Source organism: Pangasianodon hypophthalmus, chromosome 24 (assembly GCF_027358585.1).
Source record: "Pangasianodon hypophthalmus isolate fPanHyp1 chromosome 24, fPanHyp1.pri, whole genome shotgun sequence".
NCBI classification, from domain to species: domain Eukaryota; kingdom Metazoa; phylum Chordata; class Actinopteri; order Siluriformes; family Pangasiidae; genus Pangasianodon; species Pangasianodon hypophthalmus.
In genome coordinates this window covers 6,575,541-6,593,929 of record NC_069733.1, presented here as the reverse complement: position 1 = coordinate 6,593,929, position 18,389 = coordinate 6,575,541, and the positions used below count along the sequence as shown (strand labels likewise).

At 37.7% G+C, this 18,389-nt stretch overlaps 1 protein-coding gene across 2 annotated transcripts; it reads right to left on the bottom strand.

The window, feature by feature from the left end:
• Positions 1 to 72: 72 nt before the first annotated feature.
• On the bottom strand, positions 73 to 18,326 carry ptgs1 (prostaglandin-endoperoxide synthase 1). 2 transcript variants are annotated; one of them, XM_026931328.3, is made up of 11 exons: positions 18,054 to 18,326; positions 17,884 to 17,976; positions 16,267 to 16,383; positions 10,447 to 10,587; positions 8,354 to 8,497; positions 8,067 to 8,248; positions 7,807 to 7,890; positions 7,052 to 7,298; positions 4,684 to 4,970; positions 2,414 to 2,561; positions 73 to 1,784 (listed from the first exon to the last, which is right to left on the bottom strand). In XM_026931328.3, the coding sequence occupies exons 1-11, from the start codon at positions 18,058 to 18,060 to the stop codon at positions 1,432 to 1,434; spliced, it is 1,803 nt and encodes a 600-aa protein (XP_026787129.2). In that variant the 5' UTR covers positions 18,061 to 18,326; the 3' UTR covers positions 73 to 1,431. The 2 variants fall into 2 exon arrangements, with proteins under 2 accessions (XP_026787129.2, XP_026787128.2); XM_026931327.3 differs by having other exon boundaries at positions 17,884 to 17,979; positions 18,054 to 18,325.
• Positions 18,327 to 18,389: the final 63 nt, after the last annotated feature.

Genomic DNA, 18,389 nt, shown 5'->3' with positions numbered 1-18,389 from the left:
GAAATTTCGAAGGTGGCAACTCCCAGAGGAAATAATTTTCACAAAGAAGTCTAAGTTATTCAAGAAAGATACATTTTATTAATAGAATTACCTATCAGTCTATCCATTTATTTCAGGAAAAGCCTTTCATTCTAAAAAAAAAAAAACACAATTGGGTACATGAGAAATAAGAATAGCAAACAAAAACAACAAATAAACAAACAAAAATCCAGAAACAAGTTATGCTGTCATAACCTGTTGATTTTCAATTCATATTCTCATTTTCAGTCCAATGATCACAAGTAGATCCTTATTCTTTATTCACAACTGCAGCAGTTAAAAATGATGAGTTTCTACAAATTATTATCTCTTATTAATTAATCTTAAACCAGTGCTTCAGAAAGATCATTTACTGTAATAAACATCCCACATCAAACAACACCTTTCAATATCCCACACCTTAGTACATTGACTGGGTGCTTTAGTGCATGACTGGGCAGAACACTGATTGCAAGTTACAGGACTCATTGATACAAATTCCGATAATAACGACATTATTTGCCAATACTGGGCATGAATCCAAAATTCCCCTTGTTAACATTCAAGACTGAGAACTGCTTGTTTTTTCTCTTTTCTCACACCCAGACAGTCTTCTGCTGTTGTAGCCTGTGTATATCTGCATGATTTTATGCATTGCTGCCACATGATTGAATAACTACATGTATGAGCAAGGGGTATGCCTATTAATGTGGCTGGTGAGTGTGTGACACAACTGACCACCACTACAAAGGAGTATAGATGATATTCTGCTGCTTCAGGGTAATATTCGCACCTTACAAAGATTGTATTGTGCTAGAGCATTAAGGATGCTGGTCCCAAGGTCATGTTCTTTTATGCCCAAGTGTCATTACGATACATTACATTGTGTCAGATATGTAAACATTTATCACTGTTCTGTTTTCTTTTGTGTAGTTACGCTGTGAGACATTCATTAATGTCCCAGGGAGTACAAAGAACGATATTTTAACATTTAGCTGTTGCTGACTAGCTGACTTTCTCTCACTCGGTTGCTCGGAGTCTATAAATATATAGTTTTGTCAGAGGAACAAGCAACATCAACCTTGTGATTGGTGATATTATAACTCATACTACTTATTTGTGCCCTTATTACCAACATTAACCTAATTACAATGCACGTTTAAGTTCCCTGGGGCTTTAAGAACATATAAAACACAGCCTTATTCAATGAGGTTGCTGCAAGTAAAGAGATACGCCTAATTCATATCATGATATTCAGCCCAGTGCACTAATTATAGCAGATATCAATACAGTAGTTAAATATAATTATGTCATTAATGTATTAAGTCAGCCGACTGTGTAAACACATATTTGGTGCAGCATTCCAGACAGTCTGGTTCTAGCCTCTCTAATTCTATCACATCTTTATTTTAGCTACAACTCAGCATGAGAGTCAACTGATTTTTTCTGCTGATAACCTGGTGGGGGAACATGGAAGGATACATATGGACACCACTTAGTATTCAGACAAACCAGTCTTTGCAGAGTAGCAGAGTTGACAATATCAAAGCCAGTTTGACCTCCAAACGTGCTGGGCTTCCAGTACTCGGGTGAACATATGGGGTTTCCCATAAGACCTTTTAAGGAAAATGGAGCCCCCATTTCTACCATGCTCTGTCCAAATATGGCACCAGGCCGTGTCTTCTCTAGCAACAAAGCCGGATAAAACTCCATAGCGTCAATGTCTCCATAGAGCTCTTCCAACTCGCGGGCGATCTCCTTATCAGCTAAAAAAGGAAGATAAAATGACTTGCCAACGCAAAGTAAAAATGGAGTGTAAGAGTGTAAAACTATCATGATTTGATATGATCCACACTGATATGGATATGATCCACATTTAAGGTATTTAGCAATTCAGCAAACTGAGATCTGGCTGATATCTCAATCTGAAATGCCATGTTCGGTAGTTACTTAGTTGCTTACTTACATCATTACTACTATATGGTTGTGCATTTATAAAAACAATATAACTGAATTTTAGCATGGAAATTTATGCTTTTATGTAGTATGCAACAAGGCAATTTCTTGTAAAAATGCAACAAACTGTGTCTTGTTTTTAAAAATCTGGCTAATATGCTTCATGGAGAATAGATTAAAAGAATTAAAAGGAAGTCACACCATCCACCTCTACCAAAAAATGAAGTATGTTGTGCTAGCTGGGACACCATAACAAAAGAATAGAACAATGGAAATGTCTGGCCTGCACTCACCTGAGCTCCTCAGATTACCTGAGGCATCTTTTTTCACAGCAGATACGTATTAAGTGAAACCATGTGGCAATATCAGTTATAGCATTAGAAATATTAAATGTTATTCTTCTGATATGAATTATAAGCACATGGGTGTATGCAAATACCTGCAAATTCGAAGAATGATTTGTATGGTTTCAGGTTAAATCTTTTGCGGTACTCATTAAATGGCTGGAGCCGAAGTTGCCTAGATTCTTTAATGACTCCTTCAGCTACTCCGGCCACTACGTGTGCTATATTACGTCCACCTCCAACCTGGGAAAACACACACACATATACACACACACATACACTTGTCAGTAACGAGTGTCACCTTTGCAATGTCAGAAACTACATGTCAGTAAGTGATAAGTCAACAGTTCTCTAACTTTGGTAAACAAATATCTCTTCCACAGGCTAAGCTTTGAATATATAAAACTATTTTCCCCAATGTTGTCTCTTGCCAGTTAGTAATAGCTCATTCAACTACAGTTACTTTTGACGACACAACCCGTTTGGCTACAAAGAATAGTCTGAGTTTAATAGGGGGAAGAAGACAAGCAAGTAGCACTTTGGGTTCACACACATTTCAAAAAGGCAAAAGACAACACTTCCTGTTCCACACCACCCAACATTGCACCAGGCACACTGAAACCAACCACAGTGCTGACACTAATCTACAGACTATGCTGTAGATAAAAGAATGGTAAATTCACTGTTAAAGATAAAACAACTTGTGACTAGATCATAACTGCTGTGTTAAAAGCGTATGTCTGTTCTAGTACAAAACCGACTGCTGACATAATTTTCATTTTTTTGTACAAAGTTGTCCATATAACTGAAACTCAGTCAACCTTCCTAAAATAAACAATAAATGTCACTCGTTCCTAAAATGTCACTCGTCTCACTGGCTGAGTTGAGAAAGCCTGTACCAATTTTCTTTACTCCCCAAGGTGGAGATATAATATCAAGGTGAAATATTGTGCTTATTGTGCTTATTGATATTGGTGCTGGCATTAATATCACACCTCACTTGGGACAATACTGTGCAAAAATATTCAAATTTGTGACGCTCGAGTGGTGTTCTCGTTATTGAACTGCATATTTGAATCCCGAGGATGCCATAGCCATCCGTGGCCAGGAGCCAAGGGAGCAAAACTGGCCATGCTCTCTGGGTAGGAGGGATGGCATGGTCTCTATCCCCTGTCAATCACAGCAACACTAGCCAATTGTGAGCCCAAGAATAAAGAAGAGGGGAGATAGCACTCCTGTTACACTGAAGGAAGCTTGTGATAGTCTTCATCCACCCCAGTTGGTAGTTATCGTATGATAGGGGAGAGCTGGCTGGGTGGGAATTAGCAGGTGACTAAACTGGGGAGAAACAAAACTATGAATCTATCAGGCTGTGTATCCTCAGTGTTCTCTCTTGCCAATTAGTAACAGCATATTAAACTATGATTACTTTTGACTACATAACCAGTTTGGCTGAAAAACTTTCTACTTTGGTTTATTTGATGATTTGAATTATTATTATAGCTGTATAGTGTAACAGTGGCTACTTTAAGCTGCTTATCACTGTTAGACCTATGTTAAAGCTGTTGTAATCCAGTTTTTAAGAATCCTTACACAAAACTGTGTTTACATTTTCATAGCTATTACTGTAATAGATGTTCAGTAATAAACTGGTCAGTCCTGGTAATCAGTAAATAAAAAATTCCACACATGTCAATCAAGAAATTTCTTTGCAAATACAATTAATAATATTCAGTTATTGCATACAGGAATGTTTGCAATATATATAACCATGCGCTTTAAATGTTTTGATGTAAAATATAAATAGTGATTTTAATATACTTGCAAATGAGTTTATATTTATTACTATATAGTTTCCCCACAAATACTTTTTATTACTGAACAATTCAATATACGTTATTTCCTAGTTTTGATGTCTTCACAATTATTTTAAAATGTTAAGAGTTGTTTAAACTTCCATAAATAGGTTTGCTCAAATGTTTGCCTAGCATTATGTGAAATTCTCTATAATTTCATGAGCAGCATGATTTCCCACGATCACTGAACAGGAAGATGGTGGTTATAAGATGAACAGCTGAATCTACAGTTTAGGAATGACATTACACGTAGCACTTTGATAAATAATAACACATTTCAAAAGACAGCACTTCCTTTTCCAGACCACCCAACATTACATAAGTTCCACTGAAACCACTCACGATGCTGATCATAATCCAGTGCATTCTTTTATCAGATAAAAGTATGGCTAAACCAATGCTTCAAAACATGACTCAGTCAAAAAACAAACACAGTCAGCCTTCCTAGAATGAAAAAAATAATGATGAAAGATTTGTTTCTTCGGGGTCAAAAGAGATGCAAATGTCACCTGTCCTGCTGGCTGAGTTGAGAAAGCCTGCACCAGTTTCTCCACTCCATAGTGAGTGAGCGTGGAGGTGTTGAACATGAAGTCAGAGTAGGAGATCTCGGTTCCGTCAATGAAGAAGCTGTTGGGCATGAGTGGATGCCAATGGTAAAGCTGATTAAACTCCACGGCAATGCGGTTCTGGTACTGGAACCGGGAACTGAAGAGCAGGGACGGGTCGAACTTCAGCTTTAGCTGGTAGCCACTTAGGTGCTGTACATAATCTTCGATCACTATCCGGATAGTCTCACCTAGAAAGCAAATTAAATGGACCAAATAAAGTATTGATATTATCTCTGGGCCTCTGAGGTTATGTGGTATTTCTGTGTGCAGCTCTCTCATCAGAAGGTTTCTGAGTAGTATTTAGACTGCCACATTTATATCAAGCACTTGTGGCTAAGCCCAAAAATACAGTGGGACAGAAAATGTGAACCGATAAATCAGATTGCTGTTTTACTGCAAGTTGCAGTACAATGTAACATAAAAGCAGTAAAAATCAACAGTGGCTCATGACCATAGATTTTGGGGCAGCAGGACAATATTAACAATGACATAACTATAATTAATTTGAGAGGCTATGATATACAGTCATCCTGCGTGCAATCTAACAGCTCGTTTTGAGCCGTTTTAGACATAGCTTTGTTCAACTGTGTTTGAGTATGTTTGAGTCAGGTGTGTTTACCATCACACACAGAGGAGCTAATATCATTAACCAGGACTGTCAGGTTTCAGCAAAATTTCCAGCCAAACTACATTTCAAAAACCACACAAAAGACCTGAAACTAGACCAAAAATCTGGGCACTGGAAAAGTAGAGACAAAGTTTTCTTTTTTTTGTTTTTTTGTTTTCTAAGCCTTTTGTGGGAACCAAAGGTCACCACAGAGCACATGGATTCTGACTTACGGACATTATCCACTTCATAATCCCCCTTTCCCTTAACCAATCTTTGCAATATGTCTTACAAGACAAATGGATCTGTACATCATAGACACACTGTCTGCCCTTACATTTTGTCTTTGTTTGCAGAAATGTTTAGATTTAATTCAGACTCTAACACAAGATCTTTGTGGCCATTGAGTATTTTTAACTAGTGCAATTTGGTGTAAATAATGTGACCCTGGCAACCCTGTCATTAGCTGTCCTGTCCGCTGCTCCTCCTTCACTTAAACTATTCATAAACCGACCACGGGTTGTGATTCCTTCCCCAATGGACCTCTATTAGCACTTGTTGCCATTCCTGTTTTTGAATACTAGAAGCACTAATAACTCCATGGAGCTAATGAGGGCAATGAACAGGTGGTGCCACTATTGAGCAACATCTAGAAAACCAAGCAAATCAGTGGAACATTGGCTTATATCTGTCACATAGCAACACTGATTTTTTTTTTTTTTTAAATCGGTTGTCACTCAAAGGATGTAATTAGTAATTTAATTGAATTTAAAATGTATCGAGTTGTGAATGAGGATTTTATGAGGATTAATAAATGGACACTGATCAAAAGAATACAGTTTAGACTAACAGGATAATATACAAATAAGAAGAATTTAAATATTTAATAGTAGATTCATATATTGTAAATATATTAAGGCTGATTAATCCTAGTCATGATTAATTTTCAATCATGGATAATTTGCCTAAATTTAACACGCACAGTAATTATTCCCAAGGTCCCAATAAGATTTATTTTATTTATTTACTTCTGTTTTTTTTTTTTTTTATTTTATTTTTTTTATTATTACTAACTGTGTGCATAATTTAATGTGACCAAGATACTAAATCATGGTCATGAAATTGAGGTAATGTCTCAGATGGTGTCTGCTCAGAGCCCCTGCATTAATTCCACAGTGTTCTATGAGTATTTACAGCCCAATCCTGATATCACAGTGAAATACTGCCGTTATTGTCACAGTGAAATACTGCGGTCTTAATATTGCTCCTCACCTGGGACAATATTGTTCAAGAAAACTTGATTTAATTTCAAAATCAATATTGTGCATAACTGAGACATGTCTGTGTTTTGGTCAAACTCTGCCCCATATGTGCAAATAGCGTGAAACTGCCTGAGCAGTGCTTACATCCGTGATTTGAGATCTAGATACTGAAATATGCAATTTCAATACTTACTCCACACTACATGCGCTTAACGCGTCTCTGACTATGACACTAACTTTGTAATTGCTATTTTCACAAAACATTACTATTCCATACTTTGAAAGCACTATAGCTTTTTACTTGTCATAGAAATCACTTTCTGGTTCTTGTTTGCTTCCAGTAGTACACATACCAAGTGCTGCTTAACAGAAAAACAGAAAAATTGTGGTGCAACTTCACCTATAATGATAAGTCTGGTGGTCTGAAAGAGTTGCTCATCTCCCCAGGTGGGATGCTCTTTCTTTAAGATGTCACATACACGGTTGTGTTCACGGAGCCACAGGGTGGCATACATGCTTAACCCTGGCAACAGGCCAAACACCTCATGGCCAATAGCCATTTGCTTTTCTGGTGGAACTAACGCAGGGTAGTGCATGTTCACGTTGGTCTCTGCCACTGTAGGTGGGTACATGTCTCCATTTATCATCTGTAAACACACAGGACATTAATAGTGAAAAAGCAGTGAAAATGCACCAATGAACTGATAACATAGCCGATTTTCCTTTTCTGCAAAGAGTGCTAGAATTTCAAGCAACCTTTTAAACATAATTCCTCCATTTTCCTCTGATACATGTATACAAACATACTAAACCTGGAAATGAACCTTTCCTAACTAGAGGAGGAAAAGGAAAGCATTAGACCGGTATAATAACCTTCCTTCATCCTTCTTATCTTTTGATTTGTTTGTGTGAGGTTATGCAACTTTAATCTCTAGACCTCAGAAGGAAGCATAACCATGCCTTCTGGCTCAACCAGCTGAAAGTGGGGCACAGCCCTGGAAAAAACCACTCTCTTGACGATAATTTCTACAAGATGTGGCTATATCAACTAAGCGTAGATGATAGACTAATAAGGAGCTGGAGTATAACAACAACAAATAATATATATAAAGCAGATTTAACAACATGCCAGACATTTCACAACGGTAGCGGTACCTGGTACTTCAGCTTCCCATCTTTGTGAAGTCTAAGACTCAGCTGCCGTGCAAGGTTATCTCCATAGATATGTCCAGCATCCACCTATTTATAAAATCACACATCAGAATGAGTTTTATAATCATTTTCAGTATAATTATGTGGGCAAGCCATTAGACTGTAAGGCAGTGTTTTTCCCAAAAATGGTATCCACATAAACTGATTATTAATGTTTTATAACCTGACCTAATATTCTCCCCGGACCTTTTGTAAGAACTCACCCCATGGCCTAGGCCTTTGGTAAAGCCAAGCCCCATCCGATTGTGTGTTTTGAAGAACTGGTGAGTGAAGTGCTGAGCGAAAAAACCAAACATTAAATTTGTACCCTGGGGGTCTGGCCTGAATTCCCGCCTCAATAAGAACTTCTCCACCAACAGCTTGGGATCAGGAAGCTCCACTTTTCCTGCAGATGGAAGAAACATTAGCTAGAACAGCTGGGGGAAAGAATTAAACTTGGACAGTACAGATTAAAGGTTTTAAAGTTACTTGGTCTTTTGGACTACCCTACCTTTGGTACCCATAGGTGTTGGACAGTCCAGTGGCACTGGAGGCAGGATTCGGGTGTAATAAGTGGTATTGGAATATGACTCCCAGTTTAGGTAGCCATACTTTGAGTTATAGGTAGGAGGGCTGGGAATCAGGTCTGATCGCACTGTGATAGGAGACAGATTATAACAATGAGAATGAGAATACAAACAATTAGAATACTGTCTAAAAAAGTCACAAATCTCTAACAATTTTCTGACTTATCTGAATTTTATTTACAAACCTCCTACTATATTTCAGCTGTATGATGCAATTGTTCTCTTGTTTTAATTAACCTTGGAGGGTTGAAGACTGTGTTTGCAGTGTATTTTGGATCTTGCCTTTAACAGATGTACAAGTTTCTTTCTTCGGGTTTTGCAATAAAACACTAGCAACAGTATCAACATAATGAACTATGGGTTTGTCTCATTTAATTTCTTGGACATTTCTTTTTATTTCTTCACACCTTACTTTTCATGCAGTAAGTCAGGCTCAGACATTTTGATTGGTGTAAGTTTTCAAAGTTTTTTGTGCATGTGTGTGTGATTTTGTGAGCAGACTCAAGACAGATGTGTACAGGCACTCACAGATGTAATCACTCACTTACTTTAATGACTTTTTTCACTGGGCTGGGTTGACATTACATATCTTCTGTGTACAGCTGTGAAAGGTTAGTGGAGGGTGAATGCATAAAGGCTTAAGTGCCAGAAACCCTTGGCAACAGCAGAGAGATGTGAGGAATTTGAAGACTTTCTGTGAATTACCATAGCAGCCGGGGCTCGAAAGACACTGGACTACAAAAGATCATTAAAGTATCAAGTAAAACATTCCATATTTTAAGCTTAACTCCAATACAAATTGCCATGCCATAGCATAAGAGACTGTGAAAATATTAATTCTCACACCATAACTGCATGTAAGCAGAAAAATGGTGCCACTCTTATTGGAGGGGAATTATTACAGGAAGTGATAAAGCAAGTTTTATTCTCAGACAGGGGCTGAGTAAATATTAGCAGGATGTTCTGTCTGTGGAGATTTTCTCAACAGATCTGTAGCACAGAACAAAGAATGAGTACTCTACTACCTAAATTCAAAGTAGCAAAAAAGAGAAAACTAAAGTAAACTGAGAAAACATAGCAGACATTTCATGCATACCGGCTTCCTGTGTAAACACAGGCCCCTCCATTATTGATGTTCAGTTATTCATCTCCTGAAAGTGAATTTGTGTGGTCTTTTACTTCACACTGTTCAGGCTGGGGAGCACTGATCATAGCTTCTAGACAGTTCTTCCTTTTTACACCCCCCAAATAATTTAAACTTACAGTGTCAGTGTCAGAGCACAAAATAAATGCTGCTTAATGCACAAATGGATTATCACAAAAAGCTGAAGCCGCATTTCTCAGTGTTAGTTTTTGGTTTCAGGTTTAGATTGCGTTAGATTGTGAACACAACTGTAAGTAGCTGCACACATGAGAAGTCACCACCCTTCAGTTATCTCAGCTCTTTTACACTTCAGTTATCTCAGCTCCTCCTCTTTTCGTGGTATGATTTTGTGGGCAATCATCACCTTGGTAAAATGTTTCCAAACAGTCTCAGCAAAAGATACTCAAATACAGTGATAAAGTGATTGTATTTCACTAAGCAAACCAGAAGGGATCTATACTCTATGGTCTTCTCAAGTATATATATCCACATTAATAAATGAAGCAAACAAGATTCTGAGTTACACAAATGAATCAGTAAGGAAGGATATGATTAAGCTCTGACTTTTGCAAATATTTATCTTGGGTCTTGCACTGAAGGCAGGACACGGAATGCTGCGACGCATCTGTCTACTGTAACTCAAATACCCTATAATCAGGATTTTTCTTATCAGTTATACATATTGATCTCGAAAAGGTTAAATAGCCTTCATCAAATTGGTTTTCACGTTAAATATGTTTGAGTATCTTCCTTTAATGACATCAGAATATCCTTGTACACCAGGAGTTGTAATCCATCTAAAAGAGTATACTGATTATTTCTTACAGAAGGAAAGAGAAGGAGGTCAATGGTTTTATGTTTTGGACAACTGACCTGTGAGGACCTTATACATGAGCCAGTCCCTCAGGAAGGTTTTATTGATAAGGCTCCATATCCAGTGAAAATGGGTCAGGATGTAGTGGATAACATCAGGACTTGGCTTCATGAGCTCACAGACTCTGGACCAGAACTCAGCTATAAGGATGACAAGAGAACAAAATAACACATCTGTTGAGATACACACAGGCTTGTAGTTTGGCAGTTAGTCTAGTACATAAGTAGTTGTATGTACTGTATTTTGTTTCAAATTGACTGTTGTTTTCAGAGCTATGAACTTTCATGTGAAAGCCTGAGATCTGAGTCCAGCTATGCCACAGCAGGAACATGTAAATAGAAGCTGGTGTTGCAAGTCATGTCTATGGGAAAAAGACTGAATAGTGTATACTATCATAGTAATGATCCTGTAATAATAACCCTCACAGCACAGTTGCCAATAAAATAGTAAAACTGCACAATGAAATACCAGTAATTTATTGTAACCATTATAGTATTATACAGTATTATAGTGGTACACAGTATTACAGTATCATACAATATGCTCAGTAAATAAATTACTGTACATAAACTCACTGGAATTTATAGTAAAATCTACATTGAAGTTTAATTTACAGTAAAATATATAGATGAAATGTACCACATTTGTCATTCCATTTCCATCACTGTTGATTACTTACATTATATACATATAAATTTTAATGTCAAGGCTTATTCTAATATTTTCCCTTATGTTAAAATTTCAACAGCTAAACATCCCAGCTAAAAATCAGATAAGGGCCAGCAGCTTCAAGTAATGTTTACATCAACCATTAGAAGGAGGAAAAAATGTGACCTCAGTGATTTTGACCGTGGCATGATTGTTGTTGCCAGAGGGGCTGGTTTAATAATTTCTATAACTGCTGAGCTCCAGGGATTTTCACACACAACAGTCTCTAGAGTTTACTCAGAATGGTGCAATAAAGAAAAACCATCCAGTGTGCGGCAGTTCTGAGGACGGAAACGCCTTGTTGATGAGAGAGGTCAATGAAGAATGGCCAGATTGGTTGGAGCTGACAGAAAGGCTACAGTAACTCAGATAACCACGCTGTAGAATTGTGTTGAGCAGAAAAGTATCTCAGAATGCACAACATGAAACTTGTTACAGTGGGCACAGGCTCACCAAAACCACAGCCTAGTCTGATGAATCTCAGTTTTTGCTGAGGCACACAGATGGTAAGGACGGAATGTGGCATCAACAGCATTGCCTTGTGTCAGCAGTCCAGGTTGGTGGAGGTGGTGTAATGGTGTGGTTTTCTTGGCACACTTTGGGCCCGTTAATACCAATCATCGTTTGAATGCCACAGCCTATGAGAGAATGTGCATCCCTTCATGGCCACAATTTACCCATCTTCTAACGGCTAATTTCAGCATGATAATGCATCATGTCACAAAGCAAAATTCATCTCAAACTGGTTATATGAACATGACTATGAGTTCAGTGTTCTTCAGTGGCCTTCTTAGTCACTGAAGTCAGATCTGAATCCTATAAAACACCTTTGGGATGTCGTAGAACAGGAGATTTGCAGCACTTGAAAAATGTGCAGGGATTGTGTGATGCAATCATGTTAACACAGACCAGAATCTCAAAGGAATGTTTCCAATATCTTGTGGAATCCATGCCATGAAGAATTGAGGCTGTTTTGAAAGCAAAGGGAGGGCCTACCCAGTATTAGTATAGTGTTCCTAATAAAGTGCTCAGTGAGTATATTTTGCATAGTGTTAAACACTGCAATATTAAAGAAACAAAACAGCAATTTATTGTTAAATATACCGGGGAAATTCAGTTAAAAAATGCATCCAGTCTGTGCTGTTTGCTCTTAATTTGAACAAATTATACTATAAAATTGAAATTTATATACTAGAAATTACTATAAAAGATGCACAATTTTATTTTCCTTATTTAACATTGATGTTTTTTCACTTATGAAGTATGTATATATAAGCTTTTACTTTTTCTGACCAAAAAACAGGAATATACTGATGAGTGCTGGCCTAAAATGGATCAGCATAGAATTGGACTTGACATATTTTTCGCTCAAGTCCACTGACATTTGATATGATGCATATTATGTCATGGGAATATATTTAATCATCATATTTAGCCTAAAAACCACTAAGTATTACCTTGCGTTCATTTTCATGCAAACACATAGCTGAGGGTGAAGACTGAAGAGTGCTATTTGAACTCAGCAAAGAAACAGGCACAGGGCACTTGTCACAAAGAAAACTATCCTGACAGTGCGCCACTTATTCACAGAATCACGAATGGCTACAGCAAGTGACCTTCTGTTATACTGATTGACACAGATATTACCTAACACTAACACCTAACACTAACACCTAACACTAACCCAAGCCCCAGGCCCCAAGCCTATAGGGATCATACTGCATGTAATAATAATGTAATAATGGATGTTTCACATAAATAACTTAAAACATTAATAAAAGCCTACAGTACTTAGAAAACATATTTTTTTTGTCCCAGCCCATTATAACTACACTTTACCTTGAAAGAAAATCATTAAAATACTTTATATTAAAAATTTGTTGTTTTTTTAATTATTGTATGAATCCATTTCCATGAACATCTCATGTTTGAAACATGGTTTTCCATTATGGGCTATGAAAAATGTACATTTACTGTCCTACAACATTTACTCCACCCTGAGTGAACGCGTTCACCCATATGAAATATTTGGAATATTCCCCAGGTCATATGTTCAACAGAAAGTTGCATCATATGAACTTCCTGAAGATCATGGGAAGAAGAAATATAAATTTTCTCATTCTTCTTTCATTATTAGGGCCCAAGCACTTCAAGTTCAGCACACATGTCAGAGTCGTCGGCCCTTAGGCCCGGGCAAAGGGTAGCACATGGGTGTTGGAGGGGGGGCTCTGCAGCGCCCCCTTTTACACGGTACATAAACTTGGTGCATATATCGTACACACTTGTACATATATGTACGAAACTCAGTAGGCACACTGTTCTCATCGACCCAGACAACTTTTGCACTGACCATCATTAGCTTCACCCGACAGGAAGCCGGCTATTTTGGATTTTGTGCATGTGGTGAACTTTTAAATACTCCTCCAAGGGGATTCATGTGATTGTCACCAAACTTGGTCAGCATTATGCCAAGACATTAAGGATGCTAGATTTCGAAGGGATTTTTGATATCTCGAGCAGTTTCCCCATGGCGGGGCAATAAATTAATGGTGAAAAAAGGGAAACAGGAAGTGTCTCATATCTTCTGAGTGCATTGAGTGATTTAGATGAAACTTAGGCTGCATGTGTGGTACTGGGGGCTGAGCACATGGACTACTGACTATTTTGACTCACAGTCATAGCGCCACCACCTGGCCGCAGGCAGTGTGTGACTTACAACAGGCTTTTAAATAGTCTTCTTATATTTACCCGAATCGCCTCAAACTTGGTCAGAATAATGTCAAGACATGGCTGTTGTAAAATTGTGAAAGGATTCTTGAGATCTTAAATAGTGTTGCCATGGTAACACATCAAACTTTAATACTCTTTTCAGGTGTTTTTCAGGCTCGTAGCATGCTTAAAATTTCATGAGTCAGCACACACGTCAGAGATGTAGGCCATAAGGCGCAGGCAAAACCTAAGACATGGGTATGGAGGGGGCTCTGTAGCGCCCCCTTTTGATGAAAGTGGTGGGGTCAGTTTTACCTACATTCACCAGATTCGGAACATATATTGCTCTCCTCAAGCCAGACAACTTTCAACCTGACCTTCATTAGCTCCGCCCAAAAGGAAGCAGGTCATTTTGGATTTAATGTGATTTTTTGGAAATTGCAGGCTCTGAAATTTTAAATACTTTTCCAAGAGGATTCATGTGATTGTCACCAAACTTTGTCAACATTATGCCAAGACACTGAAGATGGTAAATTGCAAGCGGATTTTTGATATCTTGAACGGTGTGGCCATGGCGAGGGATTAAATTAATGACAAAAAAGGAAAACAGGATGAGTCTCATATCTTCTAAGTGCATTGTGTGATTTCGATCAAATTGGTGTTGTATGATTGGTCATGGGGGCTATGTTGCACCCCCTTAAATGCATGTGCACACTACACATTACTTCACTACAGTCAATTAATATTTTTAAATTATACTGCAGTATTGACTGATGAGATCACAAATTGTAGATTAAAAGTACATTTTTAATTTAAAAAATAAATTGTGAGTAAATTTTTAGAATGTCCTTAATGTCTTCATGCCATTATATATGTATATGTATATATGTATATTGTATTTGCTAATTCTATACTAGAAAAAACTGCTGCTATGAAAGGGATCTCCGCATTAGGTGTACTGCACTGCCTTACCTTATACTTTTTTGAGTGAAAAACCTCCCCAGTTTTAACCTTTCTGGTATTGCCATTGCACTCTCGTTGCCATTATAGTTCAAGAGGAGCAATCTGCTATTGTTTTCTGGTTCATGATATGTGACAGTCACACAGCAAAGAGAAAAACCACACAGTCAGCCTTACCACTATTTAGTTACAACATTCAGTCACGACATTTTCTACCAATGTCTCTTCTATCTTGTTCTCTGTCTTTTGAACTAAGTGAAATTTCTTTTGCAACAAGAAGCAGCAAAGTAGCAAAGGTAATGTCATAGAACTGTATTTCTTAAGAAGCTTGAATCACTGAATCAAATCACTGTTAGTGTATTAAATTAAAACAAATTATTAGTAACTTACAAAACTCATTTTTTTTATTTAATCGTTTAATTTAATGGTTGGCTCTCAACCCCACAAATCACACCCCTCCTCCAGTGTAAGTAAAATCATGACTGTCTGAACCTAAACAACATCATCAGATTTTATTCCAATATTACATACATATACATATATATATATATATATATATATATATATATATATATATATATATATATATATACATATATTTATTTATTTATTTATTTATATATTGTCTATGGGCCCAGACTGCCAGACTGATACTGTTACCACTGTTCACTTATTGACCTGCACAGCCACAGCTGCTAGCTGCTATCTAGATCTTATCTCTTACGTACCTAGTCTGGAAATCTCACTCTGTGCACACTGTCTCACAAGAATTACAACTCATAACAAAAATGCTTAAAAATCCATTACCCAGCTTCTGAGCATGAACATACTGATCACTTAAAATGCATGTAACAGTAAAAAAGGAGAACAAAAATGCAGAGGGACTATGTAGCTAGTAGGTACTTTACACCATTGTCTTGACAATCTCTTTCAGAGGAAATATTTAGTATTTAAAAAACATTACAGACTTATCAACTGCTAGATAATAACTGCTGGAAGGTTTAGCATTCTAAAACAGTAAAAATGTTCAGTGCTCATTCATGAAACAAGAGCTGACTCAGTGTTGTACCCTGACAGGTCATCTAAGTGTACTCTATAGCCATTTCACATGCAGTTGTTCACATGCATTATGATTTTGTTTGCTACAGACACTGCCGTAACACCTAAAATAATCTATGTATTATGGGCCTAATATCTGTTCTTAATATTAAATATAATAAAGTATTTAAGGTGATATTAATGCTACCATATATTTTGAAAAGTAAGCACGTTGATTTCATACTATATAAAACTACACACAATACAGTAACTATTCAGCATTTTTGTTGAATGTTTTGTTTTTGAACACATGCAAATATTCTATGAGTTAATGCACCAAAAACAAGATCCAAAAAAGGCCAAAAACAGGAACAGAGTATACAGGAAATCAAAGGTTTACTTACGGGTAGTGCAATTTTCCCCATAGTACCCAGTTCTGGTGCAGTCACACTGGTAGCGGTCTAGTCCATATCTCATACAAATTCCCCGGTTCTGACAGGGGTAGTAGCAACAAGGATTCACTGTGAACAATAGAAATATAATTTTTTTTACAGTTTCTAACGGCAACCAGTATCCAAGGAGTCACATTTTAATTCAGGATTTAAAATATAAAAATGTATATAATGGACAGCTTCGTGGATTCAGTGTATTAAAAAAACATATACTACTGTCTCGGCATTGCCAGTTTAACATCTTGAAAATGGTAATATAAGCATAACTGAACCTGATAAAGTTATATGACCCACATGGATCACTCTCTTGTCACTGTTTTATGACTTCCTCTCTCTGCTTTAATGATTGGCATAACCCTAAAATAGCTTAAACTCTAAATGAAGTGTGGTTATATGCGTTACATAGGAGATAACCAGACTCTCCCTCAGTTCATCTAAGTAGTTCCTCTCACACATTGCCAGGATCTCCTCTTGCCAAATTATTCACAGGAACTCTGCTCTAGACATGTTCTTGGTGATAAGTGCTGCTAATTATTGCACAAAGTCTAGCACCTAGCCTTGTGAATGAATTAAGAAGAAGCAGTGGCGAATGTTTGGAAAAAAGCATGCATTAATATGACAAATGACTTAACAAACCTATAACACCTTTGTTACCTCTTTCCAACCTTAAACTGTTTGTGGCTTGGCTTGTGTGCACTGTGATCAATCTCCCTACTGGAATTTTTTTGGCCATTTGATTAATGTGCACAAAGCAGTAAGGTGTAGCACAGCCCAGGTTAGCACATGTTCTTCTGCAAGTCGCTTGCAGTATCACTTTTCTACCAGATTGGGCAAAATTCAAAAATCTTACATCCTGCAGCTTTAAAGCATATTACACATTAACAACTACAAATCACTTGCAAGTAGTTAGGAAAGTGAGGCTGGACGCTGGACCTGCTGACCCTCAAGACTTACGGGAGCCTCACATCAATTGATAGAAAGGTTGATAACCACTTTTACACAATTAGAACTTTCAAGCAGAAAGGTTTCCAAACTAGAACATTTTTAGGAAGCTAAGAACCCTTAACTATACAAAGAACCCCTTGAAGAAGCTTTTTTAAGTGTACAGGCATTCGTTCAACCCTGCAGGGGGTTTCCTGGGTGATCTGATATAGTAGAAGAAAGTAAGGAGACTAGACAGACACTGATCAGCTGAACCGGCCCACTCAAGACCAGACATGTTCTTTATGTCATGCATACCAGCAGAGGGTTAAGAATGAATTAGCTGTTGTTGTTTTTTTTTTTTGCTTTAAGACTGCACATGAGAGTTTCAGCCTTATAAGCACACAATAACATTTTCTGGACTGAATTAAAGCCTACATTGCTCTAATAAATAACTAGTAATAATGCTGTATAAGTGTTTTCCCAGTGCTAGGGATTTTTCTGTTTATGTGATTGTGCTTTTTTTTTTTCCTTCACTGAGTCCACTGTGAAATAGCCGTTTGAAAGATTAGATTAGACCACTGATGCAAACATGCTGTCCAGGTATATACAGTAGATTTGGAGGTATCTTGCCCTCGCACCGCTTACCACTTTTTGTTGGTGACGAGTTTTGTTCCTCAGCAGTGCATACTGACCATTCCTGCACCAGAGTGCACGACCACAGGACGAGAAGACTGCTCACTGCTGCGGACCAAACACACCGAGGTTATTACATAAAAACCATACACACAAAACCGGGCCAAATGCTCAGCACTTACCTTTCATTGTAGAGGAACAGGAGTAACAGTTTAAAAAATCCAACACCTGAAATTTTGCTCAGAAGTAGTGCAGTGGATGGAAGTCAAGTGGTGCGTAAGTACGCATGCGTTTGTTCTCAGCTGCGCGCTTTCACTGCACTTTTGCTGATAGTGAGATGCTCAACCGAGGGAAAGCACTGAACAAACCAGCTGCCAAAAGCCAAAGCTTCTTTACGAGCAGAGATAACGGAACTTCCTCCCGAGGGTGAGAACCGCAGTGCGCACAGCTCACGTTCATACTTACGCTGAACGCATCGCCAACTATTAAAGCGCCTGAGATGAGTGTCGGATTACAGG